Here is an 18,354-nt window from a genome sequence, read left to right as displayed (position 1 = left end):
CAATTGAATGCATCACAATCAGTTCACTTCCACATGTCCAAAAGGAGTAGGAAGAAGCAAAGCTTATTAAATCCTACCCCTCCATCTGGTACTTTTACAATCACTAACTGTTACATTTGTTCACTTCCTGCTTTCCATAATATAGTTGAAGTTTTTTTTTTGTTTTTTTTGTCACGTACCGAAGTACGAGGTGATATGACCATCCAATGACATCGTCCGTTTCATCCTTGTATTTAGCAAACATCACATACTGAAATGCTATGGCTAGCATAACGTAGTCCTAGCATAGAAGTGTTTCAAATGTACTTCTTCCCTGAGATCATATTTCTCCTCTCTTGTAGAGAAGTATTGGATGACATTTTTAGCTAATTGCTTATTTTTAGCCTTATGCATTATTTTAGCTGTTTGAAGATGAACTATATCAGCAAGTTGAAGTATTTGTGATTTTAGAAATAAGGAGTTAGTATGTTCTCTGTAGGCGGCATTATGAATTATCCTTACTGACCTTTTTTGCAGTACATTTAGCGAGTGAAGATTGCTTTTATAGTTATTACATTATATTTCCACACAATAAGTAAGATATGGTAGAACCAGAGAGCAATAAAGAGTGTGGAGTGATTTCTGATTGAGAACAAATTTTGCTTTGTTCAATATTGAATTTGTTCAAAAAATTTAATGCTTTCAATTATATGGGAATGTTTGCCGGAAGAGCCGTTTCTATTCCCAGTGTTGAAAGCAACGTCCATAAAGATGTTCTCGGAGGTGTTAGAGTGGAAGAACTAGAGCAGATATTGAAGAAGGACCTCTCTCAGGTCATTTCAGCTCTTCTGAGAAGAGTGGGCTTGGTCATTTGCTTTGCTTTCCACTTCCTGTAGGTGGAACATGTCCCAATACTTTTGCCTCTCATCGTGTCTGTGTCTCCCTCACAATGGCCGCTTTCTATGCAGCGGGAACAAAGCATTTGTTCTCCTCCGCCTCCTCGGCCGTCCATCCCTCTGCATCCCTCCGTCCATTGGTTTAGCGCTCTCTGTGACATCGCTGCCATTCCAGGCCGTGAGGGAGAGAGCGGGGAGGGACAAGCCCTGCCATTGTCCGCTGCACAACGCCACAGAATATCAATAGTGTTTTTCTTTGGCCTGCAACGCGCGGCGTTGGCCAGTAACCTTTCGGATTTGATGATGTCAGGGCCCCTCTTATTTTGGGGGCCCTTCTTATATGACTGACCACCGTGCTCTGTGACACAGTGCCGGATTGTTTGGAGTGCGCCGTGTGACTCATCGCTGCTCCTTAGCTGCGAAAAAGCCAAGCCAGAAAATCGTTCGTGTTCCTGGCGGACATGTACTTCGGCTGATCCAACATAACCCCCGCAGGGATGAGGCTTATGGGTCATTAGCTTGTGATGGTGTTCTACTTGTTGTCAGGGTTTCACTTCAGTCTGCTCTAGTGGCTGGGGTGAGAGGGCTCGTCATTGGATCACAGCCGCCATCATTAGTCTCATGACCTTCTTGTGATGTCACATCTGTGTCGTCTTTGTGACCGCTCTGCTCGCCACCGTGGTCGTCGAATGAGGATGCTTCTACTGTGAAAGCATCAATAGATAGGAAATGCACTAAATGTACATGCCCAAACAACAGCAATCAGTTGACAAAATAATGATATTAGAAAGTGTTCTTGTTCTATATTAGGGGTCTCAAACTCAATTTACCTGAGGGCCACTGGAGCTAGGGTCTGGGCGAGACTGGGTTGCATCAGGGTTTCCAAAAAAATAAACAAAAAATGCATTTATTAAAAACAGAAAAATGAATAAACTTTGCTTTGGTTTAGATTTTCTACAAGAAAAGCTCTGATAAAACATTCCACTGTTCTCAAATATCTTAATTTTTATTTTTCTACACAAAATAAGATGAAAAATAAATAAACAAATCAAGAATAAAGAAAATCAATCAATCAGTAATAAATAAATATAATAATAATAATAATAATAATAATAATAATAAAACGGCAAATAATAAAGACTTGAGAAACCACATATAGTTGGTGGGTAGACAAATTTTTTTTCAGATTAAAATGAACAAAGCATTATTAGAGCCCTGTAGACATGACAAAACACGACTATAGTCACATTTATACTCTTTTTATTTACAACATTGCGCAACTGCAGGGTCTTGAGACACATGCTAACTCGCAAACTGGAGAGCTAGCGACCTAAACGGTAGCCTTCAAGTTATTTCCTTTAAACTTAAATAGCCAAAAACTTACCACTTACCAGAATATATATTTAACACACACAGTACTTTATGCTTATAATTCTAACAGTGGGCATTGAATTATTTGTCTAATTTTTCTGTAAAAGTGTTTTTTTTTCAGGGGCACTTTAAACATCAGACCACAGCAAACTATAAAATTGAATTTTACAGTCTTTTTTTGCAAGTTATGTTGCCAGTTCTGCACGGCGGACGAGTGGTTAGCGCGCAGACCTCACAGCTAGGAGACCAGGGTTCAATTCCACCCTCGGCCATCTCTATGTGGAGTTTGCATGTTCTCCCCGTGCATGCGTGGGTTTTCTTCGGGTACTCCGGTTTCCTCCCACATTCCAAAAACATGCTAGGTTAATTGGCCACTCCAAATTGTCCATAGGTATGAATGTGAGTGTGAATGGTTGTTTGTCTATATGTGCCCTGTGATTTTCTTTTCTTGATTTGTTTATTTATTTTTCATCTTATTTTGTGCAGAAAAATAAAAAATAAGATATTTGAGAACAGTGAAATGTTTTATCAGAGCTTTTATTGTAGAAAATTGGAACCAAAGCACTGAAAAAGTTTGTATATTTTTATATTACTATATTACTTTTTATATACTATTTTTAATAAATGCGTTTTTTTGGGGGGAAAACCTGATGCGTCCTGGACTTAGATTCAGAATTCCGAAATTGTATTTTGGCACTCCTAAAAATTCTGATGTTTATGTTTATAAATGAATCAGAGCGACTTTGCACAAGCAAACAAATCCAACAGATGGTGCGGTAGTTTATATTTAATGTGGAGTAGTTAGTCCACTTGGCAACAAATATGTGTGAATTAACGTTCCTAGAAACAAGAAGCTAACCTGGTTCAATATTCTAGTCCGGTCTTGTACTTTTTAATACATATTTTTTGTATAAAATGTAATTCCCATGCTAAAGAACATATTCAATGTTTTTATTTGTAACCAATATGTTGAATTACGGCGGCACAGCGTTCTAGTGGTTAGCACGCAGACCTCACAGCTAGGAGACCAGGGTTCAATTCCACCCTCGGCCATCTCTGTGTGGAGTTTGCATGTTCTCCCTGTGCATGCGTGGGTTTTCTCCGGGTACTCCGGTTTCCTCCCACATTCCAAAAACATGCTAGGTTAATTAGCGACTCCAAATTGTCCGTAGGTATGAATGTGAGTGTGAATGGTTGTTTGTCTATATGTGCCCTGTGATTGGCTGGCCACCAGTCCAGGGTGTACCCCGCCTCTCGCCCGAAGACAGCTGGGATAGGCTCCAGCACCCCCGCGACCCTCGTGAGGAAAAAGCGTTAGAAAATGAATGAATGTTGAATTACTGTGAAAAGATTTTACATTTTAATGAAATTGTGTATGAATTTCATTAATATGAATATTTTCATGATTAGTTTGATCAGAAATAGATTTTGGTTTATTGAAGAATATGTTGGGTTTTTATTTATTTTCTTTTTTATTTGCAGGGTACTTTCTGATTGGCGGGGCAAAGCACCCTCAAGGTCACCTCCATGAATCCCGAGTGATGCTTCCACCTCAGGGGTTAACTCTCTGTTCCTCCAGTCTTCCAGGGTGGGGGCTGATGCCCTCCGTGGCCCCCACGGAGGAGGGGTCCTGGGCCCTGGCGAGTGAGCAAGGGGTGTGTCCGCCTATAAACACGCTGGATGCTGGCAGGCCACCTGTTGCCGTCCCCTCTTGTCCTGGATCTGTGCACCCGTGCTCCCATCTCTGTCCACTCCCCGCAGAGTGGGACTCCTCCGCCGTGCGCTCCTTTGTCCTCCGTGTTAGCGGGAAGCTCCACGCTCGCCGCAGACCATCATGCTGACCCCGGTGGTGCTGGCGTCGCTTGTCCTCTTGGGAATAGGTAAACATGAACACTTTGTCTTGATCACGGCCAACACGCCTTACCTGCTCGTCTCCATCTTCTCTTTAATGGACGCAAAGTGAATGAAGGGGGCTTAATGAGGGATTAATTGATTGAACTTTAATTGCTCAATTAGCTGTCTGCACTCTCTGCCTTTAATTGACATGCTGGTGTACTGCGAGCGTGCTCTGTCCAAAAGTATATGCATACGCATGCGGGTCTGCGGGTGTTTGATTCCACTGACAAGGACAGAATATTTGCACATAACATCATTAAGCTCCAGTGGAGTGACAGCTCCCTGCATCACATTTATTTCTACAGCAGTAAATTATTGATTTGGTGTGCAAAAAGCAAATTAGCATCATTCATCAATTCACACACTCCAGCGACAGTCGATATTTGTGAGTATAGTGTGCTTTTATTGTGCTAATAATGTATATATATATATATAGTGTGTGTATACCTTATACACATACGCACACATTATAACAGTGGTGTCATTCATTTCTATAGTTTATGCAGTAAAAAGCAGAAAAACTCAAACACTCACAGTGGCCACTTTATTAGGTACACCATGTAATGATATCTGATACAAGAAATGTACCAAAAAGTCCATCTTGACAAAGCTTTGATTGACGTTGTCATAGTGGGTGAGGTTTGAAGCCGTTTCTAATGTTTTGGCTGACACTGTTTGCTTGTATATTGTAGGCTCCTTTTATTTTGTATTATTTGTATTATTCTAATACTAATAATAATTATTATTATTATTATCCAGTCAAACTTGAGTTATTTTCTTACAGCATATTTTTTCTAATAATAATTTTTTATAATAATATTTTTCCACCAATGAAACTCAAAAAACTCAATATTTCCGTCATAATTAAACATGTGTGTCTTTAATTACAGATAGTATTTTGTAATATAACAATTTCTTCTCCATACAAAGGAGGCATTATTTAAATGTATTGAATATATAAGGCATTTGAATCATATGAGGGTCTTGGTTTTCGGTCATCAAATTGTGGTCCCCGTTGTCATATTGTTACATGAATACATCTGACTGTCAAAGTGACTGTATAATAATCATGACTAGTGACAATGACCGTCCTGTTCAACCCCTGCCCACCCCCCTTCCAGTGCCTGAGCCGTCCCAGGCCATCGTGATCTACACGGGCTGGGAGCGCCACGCCCTGGTGGGCTCCGATGTGCGACTCTCCTGCTCCTTCTTCTCCTGGCGCTGGACGTCTGAGGACGTCACCTTCTCTTGGACGTACAGGCCCGACGGCTCGCGGGACAGCATCTCTGTAATACACACACACACACACACTTCCTGCGTTCCGATATGTGGTGACTTACTCCAAATGTACTCCATATTGGAAAAACCATGCCGTGTCTTCCAGCCCATCAGTGATCACAATGAAAGCGCCATAATTAAATACAGTAAACCATGAATAAAAACTACTTCAAAGTCTTAATAAATGAATAATAAATACATTTTCTACAATCAGGAAAAAAATCTGCTCATGTAATGTAATCAATTCCTGGGATTAAAGCTGATTTTGATTTTAATGTAGTATTTAGATGAGGAGAACATGGAGATAAATGCATGTCAGAGAGTACAATGTACTGCTAATAGAGCTTCAGTTGTACCATTATGAGTGAATAAACGCATCGCACGCGCACACACATCACTACATTACATATACACACACATCACTCGTCTAATTTGCATGCATTAACTTCTAATCTCGCTCTCCTTCCCACACCTTTCATTTCACCGTCTCCGCCCTTATCTTCTTCTCCCGTCACTTTTTAATCTGGCCATCTCGTCCCGTCCTAACCGCCCCCCTCCCTCCTCTGTGGTAATGCCATTCCCGGCCCCGCCCTTCTCCGCCTCCACTCCCGTTATCTCGACCGCCTTCATCCTTGTCCTGGCGTGACCTCCTTGCCGTTGAACTGCACTGGTCTCCTCCTTTGTTGCTCTTCTTAGCAGCTGGAGATTTGGCTGCCTTATATAACATTGTTGTTTATAACATGTTTTCATGTTTTTATACTACACAGCCTGCCTATGCTGCCCCCTACTGGCCCAAAATAGATGTGTTATCATTCATTTTCTAACGCTTATCCTCACGAGGGTGCTGGAGCCTATCCCAGCTGTCTTCAGGCGAGAGGCGGGGTACACCCTGGACTGGTGGCCAGCCAACCACAGGGCACATATAGACAAACAACCATTCACACTCACAGTCCGGTCTGGTTTGGACTTTCGTACCATGTGAATGAACATTATTCTAATTTAGACTTTTACATTTGATCACAATTGGAGGACTTATTTGGTGATATTTCCCAAGAACTCTTCCTGCTAAATGTTTAGTAGGGTGGTTTTTGTGTGAAAATTAATGTAGCTTAAATAGTAGAATTAATATTAATTATTATCATTATTAATATATTATTATTAATATTCTGATTTAAAATTAAAACACAAATTAAGTAATTCTTTTGGGGTTTTTTGTCTGAGATTGACTGTATTGCGTTTTTGTATTATTATTATTATTAATTAATTATTTATTATTAATTAATTATTATTAATTATTATTATGTTGGAAAATAGCCTTGTTATTAAAACGTGTGTAAGTATATGCAGTATTTAATATTTACATTTTAAATAAGGGTTGTATTTTAATTTCTGTTTTACACTCAATTTATACATTATTCAAATTCTTAATGTTTGAATTACATTCATGAATTATAAACAAGCTATATAACAATTATAAATTGAATTTTAAGTTGATATGACAGCTTTAACTGTACACCAGAAAACACATTTCTGTTAAAGCGAGGCGAGAGGCGGGGTACACCCTGGACTGGTGGCCAGCCAATCACAGGGCACATATAGACAAACAAGCATTCACACTCACATTCATACCTATGGACAATTTGGAGTGGCCAATTAACCTAGCATGTTTTTGGAACGCATGCACGGGGAGAACATGCAAACTCTACACAGAGATGGCAGAGGGTGGAATCGAACTCGGGTCTCCTAGCTGTGTGGCCTGCACGCTAAACTCTTATCCGCCATGCAGCGTCATTTATTGATAATACAGCAAAATACACGATACCATAAAATCCAGAATGATGCATGACGGACTGCTAAAATGATTCTTGTGTCCTTGCAGATCTTCCACTACACTGGGGGCGTGGCCTACGTGGACAACAAAGGCCCCTTCAGGGACCGCCTGGACTTTGTGGGCGACCCGAGCCGCCGTGATGGGTCCATCCTGTTGAAGAACCTGGATTTCTCCGACAACGGCACCTTCACCTGCGACGCCAAGAACCCTCCTGACATCGTAGGACGGCCCTCCAGCGTGCGCCTGCTGGTGTTCGAGAAGGGTGAGCCTCACCCCCAAACCCCACTCCCCCCCCGCCCCCATCACCCTGTCAGCAGCCAACTGTTCTCAATTGTTGTTGCTTTAATGGCTCCAACAGTGTGAAATTAATCTCAATTTGTGCGTCAGACTACGGCGAGACTTGTCGTCACGCTGCCTGGTTAGCGTGGCTGCGCCGCCTGTTCAATGAAAGCAATTATCTCCTTTTTTAGCGCCGCCAACGAGGTTATGTTTTCATCAAAGTTTTACACCGTGATTACGCGAAAATGACTTAAGTGAGCTCGGTGAAACTTTGTGGAAGGGTTCCACAAAGGGCAAAGAAGTAGGTGTTACAATTTGGAGTGGCGACAGGATTTGGAATGTTTGCGTTAGCGGTATGGATTCCGATAAAGGTGCACATCAAGCGTACTGGTACTTGTCAGCAGTGTTCTTTTAGAACAGATCTACTGTACCTGAAACTTTTGTCATTTTAAAGTTGGGGATATACTTTTTTTCTGCTTACTCGCATACAAAAACAATATTTTTGGCCATTGACTTACATATAAATAACAAAAAAACCTACATCCCAGTTTGTGTTTCTTAATTTTAAAGTGGACCTATTATGCTTTTTCCACTTTTCTGACCTATAAATGTAGTTAGAATGTTGTATTCTTACGTTAAACCATGCCAAAGTTTCAGATAATGAGGTTTTCACATTTGGAAGTGAGCCCTGAAAGAAGATTGGGATGGCTCAAAATGCTCTGTTTCAAAAGGCGTGGTTAAACTGGTCCTTTGTGATGTCACAGAGGGGCAGACTTCCTTATATGGGCGTGGCTGTAAGCCATATTAACTGTCTGCCCTTCCCCTAAGGGCCTTCCCTCTTCTTCCCTCTGCCCTTCCCTCTGCTTTTACCTCCGTCCCCCGAGCTGGGTGAGAGGAACAGAAGTGGTGCCCTCAGGTGCATCCGCATCTCGGACACTCCCATTGCGTCCACTCGCCACCCTCACGTTCGATCTCTAGCCGGTAGATCATGAGATGCCAGTTTTCATTCATTCATTTTCTACCGCTTTTCCTCACGAAGGTTGTGCTGGAGTCTATCCCAGCTGTCTTCAGGCGAGAGGCAGGGTACACCCTGGACTGGTGGCCAGCCAATCACAGGGCACATATACTGTAGACAAACAACCATTCACACTCACATTCATAGGAGTGGCTAATTAACCTAGCATGTTTTTGGAATGTGGGAGGAAACCAGAGTACGCGGAGAAAAACCCACGCATGCACGGAAAGAACATGCAAACTCCACACAGAGATGCCCGAGGGTGGAATTGAACCCTGGTCTCTTAGCTGTGAGATCTGCGCACTAACCACTCGTCCGCCGTGCCGCCTTCCAGTTTTCAATCAGCTCTTATTATAGCGCCGATACCCAGAGTGGGCTTGCCCGGAAGGGGGGGTTGTGGGTGGAGTCAATTAAAATGGACCGTTTTTGGCAAGAAGCACAAATCCAGTAAAGGAAATACAGCCGAATAGGTGCAGATGCTAGTGGATCTAGAAAGTTTTCTATGCGGGTTATTGCGTGTAGCTGCCTCAGAGTCCACACCTCAATACAAAGGGTCGAAAAATTAGCATTGTATTTACGCTTTAAATTCACACATTTGTCAAAAGTATGATTCTTAGAGACGGTTTCAAACAAGATGGAGGACATCGCCCCCTACTGGCTTGGCGTGCGCTTAAAAAAAAACCAACACTGACTTTTGGCGTAACTTGCATCACCACAGTTGCTTTGCGCTAACCTCTTAACCTCTTAATCAGAGGTTGTAGGTCAGGGGTGTCCAAAATATGGCCCGAGGACCATTTTCAGCCCGTAGTTTTTTTTTTTTTTGTAAATTGGTCCTCAACATCCATCCATCCGTTTCTTTATATATGTCCTCCTCACTGGGGTTTCAGGTACGCTGGTACGCCCGAGTCGATTCTGGCATTCAAAACTAAAATCAAAATAAAATGAGCCTTCAATTTTTCTGTTGGTGGCCCTGAATGGAAAAAGTTTGTAGGTGATGAATTGTCCGCAGGACAATACAGTAAACAATGAAGGTTGTTTCTCCTCGCTTGGAGTCATTGGAGCTAACACTGTGATTGTTATCAGCCTCTTTAGCTTTGCCCGTTTACTTTCACTTTCACTCCGCCTTCTCCTTCAGTGCAACCTTCCTGCCCGGATGCATGTTGTTGTCATTTCACTCACTCTGCCCCCCCCCCCCCCCCCCCCCCCCCCCCCCCCCCCCCCCTCATTGCAGTGCCCATCCAAGCCGGCGTGATCACGGGCTCCATCATCGGCGTGGTGCTGGGCCTGCTGGTTCTCATCGTGGTCATCTACTACCTGATGCGTTTCCTAGTGGCGCGCCGCGTCTTCAGCCTCAGCGTCAGGTCAGTGCCCAGTCCCTGGCTGGTGGGGGCGCTCTGCGGTGCGGGCCTGGAGCTGAAACCCGAGCCCCTCCCTGGTACTGAGACCTGCGTGGCCAAGCTGGCGTAGTCTGCTGAGAAGGTTGAGGTTATTTAGCTGACTGATAATGATCTTCATCTTCATGTAATCCAAGTGCACTGCAAGCCTGAAGGGGGGGGCGGGGGGGGTTGGGAAGTTCGGGAGCAGGGAGGTGTCTGGTGGATAATCCACTGGCTCATGAAGAGGATGCATCCATCATCCCGCTCATATCTTTCCCATCTTAAGAGATCTTCCTTTTATGACCAAGGGCTGCGCCTGTAGATGAAATGCAGTGACACCATTTGACCACCAGGGGGAGGGAAAGACATCCTGACATTGTCTCTTCTTTTTTTGTCCCCTTCAGCAAACATGGCAAGAAAAAGAAAGAGGGATCACAGCAGAGACAGGCAAGTTCCCTCCTCCTCCTCTTCCTTTCCTCCCAGTCACTCTTCCTCCTCGCCGCCGCCGCCCCCTTTCTTCACGCACACCGTCGCCCAACGGCATCAACAGCTGGCTGTCACATCATCTAGCGAGAAAAATGTAATGTCGTAGTATTTGTCCGGATTGTGATGATGCAGAACAACGCCTGCGTTTTAAGCATCGACGACAGCCTCACCGCACGGAACGGAATTGGCACGTAGCAACGGGCTGGGGAGGGAAAACGGCGCCAGTAAACGGCCGCCGGCCAAAAACGGAACAAGCCAGGTCGCCGTTTAGCGGCGACGCTGGAATGAATCGTAGCTTTGTCGTTGCACTGGCAGATCAAGAACCCTCTTGATTTAGCATGAGAGGCGACGGCAGGGGACGCTCACGGTCAGATACAAGGTCAAACCGCGGGAGCTGTCAATCAATCGGGAAACTGTTGATTGATTTGTCGGCGACAAGATCCTTGTTGATTTTCATAGCCCTTTATGAGGTGAAAGGTCATATTTGCATGACTCCATCATGGCCAGTACTATTATACTATATTACTATATTAATACTATTGTGAATACTAGTTGTAGCAGTACTAGTATTTGGAGATATGAGGGCACCCTGAGTGGTTTACGCCCCAATTGCGCCATCACCACCCTCTTCTTGTCTTTTTTAACTGTCAGTTGATTGACAGCCTGCCTCTCCACTGCCTCCAGGGTGTCCGTGTATGTATGGAGGGATTTTTTTTGGGGGGGGTCTGCATATACGACTTAAGTTTAACAACAACAATATACACTGATTTGTGGCAGCAGTGTTGTCATGGCAACTGAGTAACGATAAGAACTTTAGAACTTGATTAAATACTGAACACCAGGAGGAGAGGTGGGGGGGAGAGGTGGGGGGGTGATGATTTTGGGGTGGCCAGTTTGCACTGTAGGAGGGAGTGCACACACACACACACACACACACACACTGTACTGGAATGATAATGGAGAACGCTCGGTATCGATCCATCCTCCCTTACTCCCTCCTCACCTTTGACTCCCCTCGCAGGCCTGGAGGAGCATCTGCCCATCTCCTCCTCCTCCTCCTCCCTGATCTCTCCTTCAGGTCATATGATGTGCTGGACAGGAAATCACTCTCACTCTTCATGTTTGAGTGCCTCTTTCTTTTAGCATGCAGCAGAGGATGCTATCGCTTTCACCCCCTCCTTTCCTTTTTGTTGCCACTGGGGGGGTGGGTCGGGCCCACGGTTCCGGACTGCGCCTCGGTGCTGCTAAGTGTAGCACACTGTGAGGTGTGGCGTAGTAAACAAGGCGATGGTGCATGACAGGATGCGAGTGTGAGCGCCGGTCGCAACACACACGGCGGCCAGGTCGCCTCCTGATCAGAGTCTAATTAGAGATGGAAGGCAATCAGTGGGGGAGGGGGGGGGGGGGGGGTTGAGCACCGACGCTGTGGCGTCCTCTTCAAGTCGACGCCGTCCTTTAAATTCACAACCTTCCTCACTGCTACCGGTAGCCTTCGTTTAGTATCTGTAGCATTCCCGCTATGTCGGGAGTCCCCCCCACACCCCCACCCCACCCGCAGTGGGTCAGCACACAATAATACACTCCAGTGTGACCTTGACCTCTTCTTCTACACTAGACCCAGTCCTTCCTCCTCTTGCTCGTCTTCCTCCTTTCATATATTTCTGCAGAGATGTTTTCCATGTATTATTCAGACAATGTAAAGAATGTGTGGCCACAATAATAGGAACCCTACACCGGCAGAATTTGCCCTTTAAAATAAAAATAACACTTTTTTCATGAAATTATGAATTGTTAAACAATTTGTGAAACGATTTGTTAAAATCAAAAGTGACCATTTTTAATCGATGTAATGACAGAAATCATGCATTGGTAGTCATTACTTTGTGTACCTAATGTACTGTCCGGTCCATAGATGTGTTTACAAAATACACCATCTGAATGTACAGCTAGGTGTTCAAAAGTTTGGGGACACTTTCCTATTCAATAGCATGAATAGCATGTCTCTAAACTTTTGAAGGGAACTGTTACACCAACAAACGTAATAACTGCCCATAAACGTAATACAAATCTGCAGTTTTGAATGTAATAATCCCGCTAATGTAATAAATTTCCCACAAAGGTAATAAAATTTGCCTTCTGCAAACGTAATACTGAATTTCCTGCAAATGTAATAACTATTACCAGCTTAATTAGCAAATTTAATAACTATTACATTTGCAGGAAATTATTACATATGTGGGAAAATGAAATTGTGTAAATGTAATAACTTCCCACAAATGTAATATGAGACAAAATAATTATATTTGTGGGTGTTGTTGTTGTTTGTTCTTCTTTTAATGAGGGCGAAGGTGTAGTAATTTTGTCATTTTGAGGATTTTAACATTTTCTTTTTTTGTTATTATTCAAAGAGTATCATTTGAATACATTAAATTAATCTTTAATTATTACATTATAATTTCTTTTAAATTAAAGATAAGTGATAATTGCAATTGTTTTAATAAAATGATTATTACTATTAGTATTATTTTTATTATTTCTTCCCCATATACACACAAAATCATGTACGCCTGCAAATGTAATAATTAATTTAATAATTGTATAATTTTGTATAATTGTAATAATTAATAATTTCCTGCAAATGTAATAGGTGGCACTGGGATAGGCTCCAGCACCCCCGAGACCCTTGTGAGGAAAAGCGATAGAAAATGAATGAATGAATAAAAAAGATAACATAATTGTGATAATTGCAATTGTCAAAATTGTAAAATTATTATTACTATTATTATTATTATTATATTTTATTATTTCTTTTGATTATTTCCTCCCCATATACACACAAAATCACACATACAATAATATACTGTAACTAAAACCCACATGTACGCCCACAAACAAAATGTAATAATTTCATTATAATAATAATTTCATGTCATTCAGTATTACGTTTGCAGTCGGCAAATTTTATTACACTTGTGGGAAATTTATTACATTTGCGACATTATTACATTCAAAGCTGCAGATTTGTATTACGTTCATGGTTTATTACGTTTTGTGGGCAGTTATTACGTTTGCGGGTGTAACAGGAACTAAAGTCGAATAATTATGTCCTGCTTCAATGAAAAAGATTAAAAAGGAAACAACTTGCAAAGACAGACTGTAAATATTGAATAGTAAAAATAATTAAAATTGTGCAAGCTAGCAGTTACATTTTTTTTTGGCCTTTTTGTCCCCCTTTTTGTCAAAGAGTGGTATTGCAAGACTGGCTGATGCTACTTTAATTGGCATTTGGAAATGTTTACTGGTCTGGTTGTTGATTCTAACCCTGAGGAACTGAAACAAACATGGCCGCCTTTGCTGTGTTTACACTATGTGTGTGTGTTGTTGATGACTTGCCATCACAGGTGTACGGAGCCCACCTGCCACTGTGTCCCATCCTAATGCATGGTTACCTGTTTTGTCACTCCACCCACCTCTGCCCCCAATCCAGCTCTGGACACCGCCCCCCCTCACTCTTTCTCCCCGCCCCTAAAAGGACCGATTCTCTGCCCCCTTCACATCCTCTTTGGGTCTCTCTTCTACTTTTTTAAATGTGTTTTTTCCTGTCCCCTTCACAACAGCTCTGTCCCCTCCCACTAAAACCACCACCACCATTACCCCCCCACGCCCCCTTTGCACTCCTTTCCTCCTCGAGTGACTCTCCACCCCTGTTCTCCCCCGGCCCTCTCTCCCTTGCTTCCTCCACAGGGCCCCGCGCCGCCCACGGACCCTGCCAAGCTGAAAGCTTCGGAAAAGAAGAAGCAGGAGTCCCGCAAGGATAGGAAATAGGATACGGGGCGGGGCTGGGGAGGGCTCGCCGGCCGGCTGCTCCAGCCCGTGCGCCAGGCGGTGGCCAAGGCCCTGCCTGGGCGAGAGGCAGAGAGAACGGAGGGAGGGGCGGAGGAGGGCGGCGGCCGGGTGCTGATGACCATCGAGCTGGAGCTGACTCGCAAGAACGGCGAGGAGGGCCCCAGCGGAGCCGGCCGGGGCCACTCCCAACCTTCAGGCCTTCTTTCTCGGCTCGCCAACAAGCTTGCTTTTAAATAAGTAGGGAAGGGGGGGATGACTCGGGGGCGGGGGCGCGCCACCTGTAATAAATGAGTCCAATGGTATCGCATCGACTGTACGCGGCGATTTATGAGTCCCCGCGCCGCCATTATCTTGTCGGCTGGTCGTCCGGACAGCCTCGTTTGATAACAACACCTCGCTTCCTTCGGCGGCGAGGACACCCCCCCTCTGAGTGTGTCCGATACGCATCATGACACCCCCGTCCCAATGCCCCCGCCGCCTCCCTTTGTGAATCTTTCTAACTGCTGTCCTGTCTCTCTCTTTGTCTCACCCCCCATCCCTTCTTCTTCTTTTCTTCTTGCACTCCAGATAAAGGTCTGACTCCTCCGTGATGCCTCCACCTCTCTCGTCTGCCTGACGCCCCCACCCCTGCCCCCCCCTCTGCCGCCATTTCTTGCCATTATCTTTCCTCCTTTAAGGCAGGCTATAAGAAGAATAGCCCCGCTATGTGGTGGCAGCCTTTATGCACTCATTGGGCAAAGTGTAAAAGTGTTTAAGGCCTAACTGCGCTCATAACCTCCGTCAGAGGAGCCTTCAGGCGTCCCTCAGGGTTTTCCCTCAATCTTCCCCCTTTTTACGACTCAATCTGGTGCACACATCGAGCCTCGGCCGGACTTCCGTTAAAGAAATACGATGCCGACTCGTTGCCGGCGGGAGACGGAGGTCCAAGCCGCCGTGCTCCCGCTGTGTCGCGTTGGGGCTCATGGAGGTCGTTTTTGCCGGCTATTTCTGGGGGGCCTTACTGTAACAGCTGCACATTTCTTGGAGGAGAGCTGCGTTTAACGGGGGGGGGGGCTTCGCCGCTTAGCTCGGGGGACCTGGGACTGACAAGCACGCATGATGTCACGGGCCAGAGGACTGGCGGCAGACGCCCTTGGCGGGGGGGTTTAACAGTAAAGAAGGTGCTCTCCTCAGTTCTTGAAGGTCTTCTTCTTTTTGCATTTTATCTCCTCCACTTCCTGTCACCTGACGGCAGACGCTGCATTATTAGCTCACAGAATAGGCCGCTACACAATCCACTCTGCTCGTTAAGCCTCTTCTTATCTGACTTCCAGCCCCCCTCGCCCCCCGCCCCCGTTCTATAGTAGTCAGACCCAACTGTCCCCCCCTACTCCTCCCATTAGTTATCCTTCAAACAACCCCTCACACAGTGGCGTTTCCACCTCGCCAGCCGGCTCTCCTTCCTTTGACCTTTTATTTCCGCTGGCTCAAATGCCAAAGTGCTAACCTCTGCCCCCTACTGGCAAAGCAGAAAAAACAACACGTGGGCGGGTAGCCTTTGACCGTCCCCGCAAGGCTTTTGGTTAGCCTTCCTCCGGATGTTCTGTGTTGAGAATCGCCTTTCGCCTTTTTTATTCGGTGACGTCATTAAAAGTTCTAGAAGAAAAAATGCGTGGATGTGTCATGTCGGAACCCTTCATGGACGGTGGAAACGAACCCAACTGGGACTGCTTGGTGGAAACATGCTTAGGTCCAAAACATGCACACGACGAGTGGAAGTTGGGACCGGGCACCTCAAAGCTCAAGGAACCCAAAGCAGCAGAAGAACGCTTTGTCAGAACCGAAAACAACCCAAACTTCTTGCTTGGTCGAGGTTCTCCTTCTTCAACGAGCCAAAGACGGACGCGGGGGGTGGACGGCCAAGACTTGAATGTTTCTTTCCAATTCCGAACGTGAGGTGCTACGAGACGTCAGAACTGGAGATGTGCTTTGCCTCATCAGCTTGGCCTGGTTTCTACGGTTCCTCCATGTCTACCTTTACGGACCATAGTCCAGAACTTCACTGCTTTTGTTTTATGCCTTCCGCTAAAGTGTTGTAGAACCTTGTAGATCCATCTAGAAGAAAGATCTATCCATGTACTCATTCCCACTAGAGAGGTTATTTCATCCATGGAAAAACTGGGCCTGGCCTGTATTTAGCTTTAGCCTTCTCATCAAGCTAACTATTGAGTCCAGATGCCTGCTCTAATTGTATTAAGAGACATTTTCTTTCTGTGTTTTATAAGCTGTATTAAGTAGCAATGTAACTTTTTGCCTGTGGCTTCTTTTATTGTTATGATTGTTATTGTTATTATTTTCACATTTGTTTTAATGCTTGTCGTCACCCTTAACGGCTGAGTAATACTGTAAAAAGAACGTGAATAAACTGTAGCCTGGAGACAAACGTCACACAAGTAGACTTTGTTCTGCTACAAAATAAATCCACATGACCCAAAGAGTTTTCCAACATGCGCACTTTTTGTCCACAAGAGTCCAATAATATTTGTTTTTTCCCCACTAAAAGCTTTGTGAATAAAACAGCAATGTTGGAAACTAAACAAACTTCAGATATATTCATTCGTTTTCTACTGCTTATCCTCAAGCGTCTTGGGGGGTGCTGGAGCCTATCCCAGCTGTCTTCGGGCGAGAGGCGAGGTACACCCTGGACTGGTGGCCAGCCAATCACAGGGCACATATAGACAAACAACCATTCACACTCACATTCATACCTATGGATAATTTGGAGTCGCTAATTAACCTAGCATGTTTTTGTAATGTGGGAGGAAACCGGAGTACCCGGAGAAAACCCACGCATGCACCGGGATTGAACTCGGGTTTCCGAGCTGTGAGGTCTGCGCACTAACCACTCGATCGCCATGCAGCCCTAGAGTGGGTCATTGATTTAAAAAAATAAATACAAATGAATACAGTGGTGCCTTGGTTAGTGTCATTAATCCGTACCAGAAAGACCGACTCAAACCAAAACAAACTCTAACAAAATAAAATTTTCCCCTTGGAAAGTCATGTAAAACCAATGAATCTGTTCCATACATCCCAATATTTATAGTTTTACATGCAGAAAATGATTCAAAATTAAATGTCTGCGAAAAAAATAAAGATAAATTGACGGACAATTAACCTAGCATGTTTTTGGAATGTGGGAGGAAACCGGAGTACCCGGAGAAAATCCACGCATTCACGGGGAGAACATGCAAACTCCACACAGAGATGGCCGAGGGTGGGATTGAACCCGGATCTCCTACCTGTGAGGTCTGCGCGCTCACCACTTGACCATCGTGCAGCCTACTTCAGATTAAATTACTTTAATTCAGTGCTTCTCAAATAGTGTGTACAAATTTATAGTACTCAACACCCCTGAATATGCTTGTATGCTCTCCATTTTGTAGCATTTTCCTGGTTTCAATTTCAAGTTCAGTCTGTATAGTACAGATAAATGAATAGATAGTATCAATTTCTCTCGTATTTCTCAATTTCTCTCACGGGGGGACGAAAAAATGTCTGTCCCTTAGGGGGACCAGGCCAAAAAATAATTGAGAAGCACCTCTTTAATTAATGAATTCATTTAAATTTAAAGGGGACCTATTATGCTCATTTTTCGGCCCTTTGTATTGAGTTGTAGACTCCTATAGAGCAGCTCCACAAAGCTTTCTAGATCTTCCAGAATGTGAACCTATTCAGCTGTATTTCCTTGGATTTTGTACTCCCCTCAAAACGGTCTATTTTAATGTATCCCACCCACGGCCCGCCTCCAGGCACACCCACTCCACTGTGGTTGGTCACACTCCCGAGTGCATAGAAGGACTTACTTCAAGACGTTTCTCAATGGTAAGTAGCTTTAGCATTTTAGCATTTTCTACAGCATCAGTAAAGTCCAACATGGCCACTAATTGTGGTGGGAAACGGCTATTAGCAACCCAGCTCCCTGTATGCTAGCGCTTCTGCTCCATGACTTACACAAAATAAACACAATGACATAAACACTGGCTTTTTTTGTGACATCACAAAGGGCCAGTTTTAACTACGCCTTTTGAAACCGAGCGTTTTGAGCCATCCCAAACTTCT

The 18,354-nt window shown here is 44.2% G+C and overlaps 1 protein-coding gene across 2 annotated transcripts; it reads left to right on the top strand.

Moving 5' to 3' along the window:
- Positions 1-3,908: 3,908 nt before the first annotated feature.
- On the top strand, positions 3,909-16,833 carry mpz (myelin protein zero). 2 transcript variants are annotated; one of them, XM_058088666.1, is made up of 6 exons: positions 3,909-4,126; positions 5,264-5,430; positions 7,300-7,513; positions 9,777-9,906; positions 10,326-10,368; positions 14,152-14,814. In XM_058088666.1, the coding sequence occupies exons 1-6, from the start codon at positions 4,081-4,083 to the stop codon at positions 14,230-14,232; spliced, it is 681 nt and encodes a 226-aa protein (XP_057944649.1). In that variant the 5' UTR covers positions 3,909-4,080; the 3' UTR covers positions 14,233-14,814. The 2 variants fall into 2 exon arrangements, with proteins under 2 accessions (XP_057944649.1, XP_057944658.1); XM_058088675.1 differs by lacking the exon at positions 14,152-14,814 and adding an exon at positions 14,821-16,833 and having other exon boundaries at positions 3,915-4,126.
- Positions 16,834-18,354: the final 1,521 nt, after the last annotated feature.

This window comes from Doryrhamphus excisus, chromosome 1 (assembly GCF_030265055.1).
Source record: "Doryrhamphus excisus isolate RoL2022-K1 chromosome 1, RoL_Dexc_1.0, whole genome shotgun sequence".
NCBI classification, from domain to species: Eukaryota; Metazoa; Chordata; class Actinopteri; order Syngnathiformes; family Syngnathidae; genus Doryrhamphus; species Doryrhamphus excisus.
Note: the sequence above shows the minus strand (reverse complement) of the source record. Positions and strands in the feature narration are given on the sequence as shown.

What these genes read in the sequence shown, in the direction of transcription:
- mpz (XM_058088666.1), top strand. Translation starts at nt 4,081, where the DNA reads ATGCTGACCCCGGTGGTGCTGGCGTCGCTTGTCCTCTTGGGAATAG. An exon ending in GCTTGTCCTCTTGGGAATAG is followed by an intron (nt 4,127 to 5,263) that starts GTAAACATGAAC and finishes CCCCCCTTCCAG; the next exon opens with TGCCTGAGCCGTCCCAGGCC. An exon ending in CCTGCTGGTGTTCGAGAAGG is followed by an intron (nt 7,514 to 9,776) that starts GTGAGCCTCACC and finishes CCCTCATTGCAG; the next exon opens with TGCCCATCCAAGCCGGCGTG.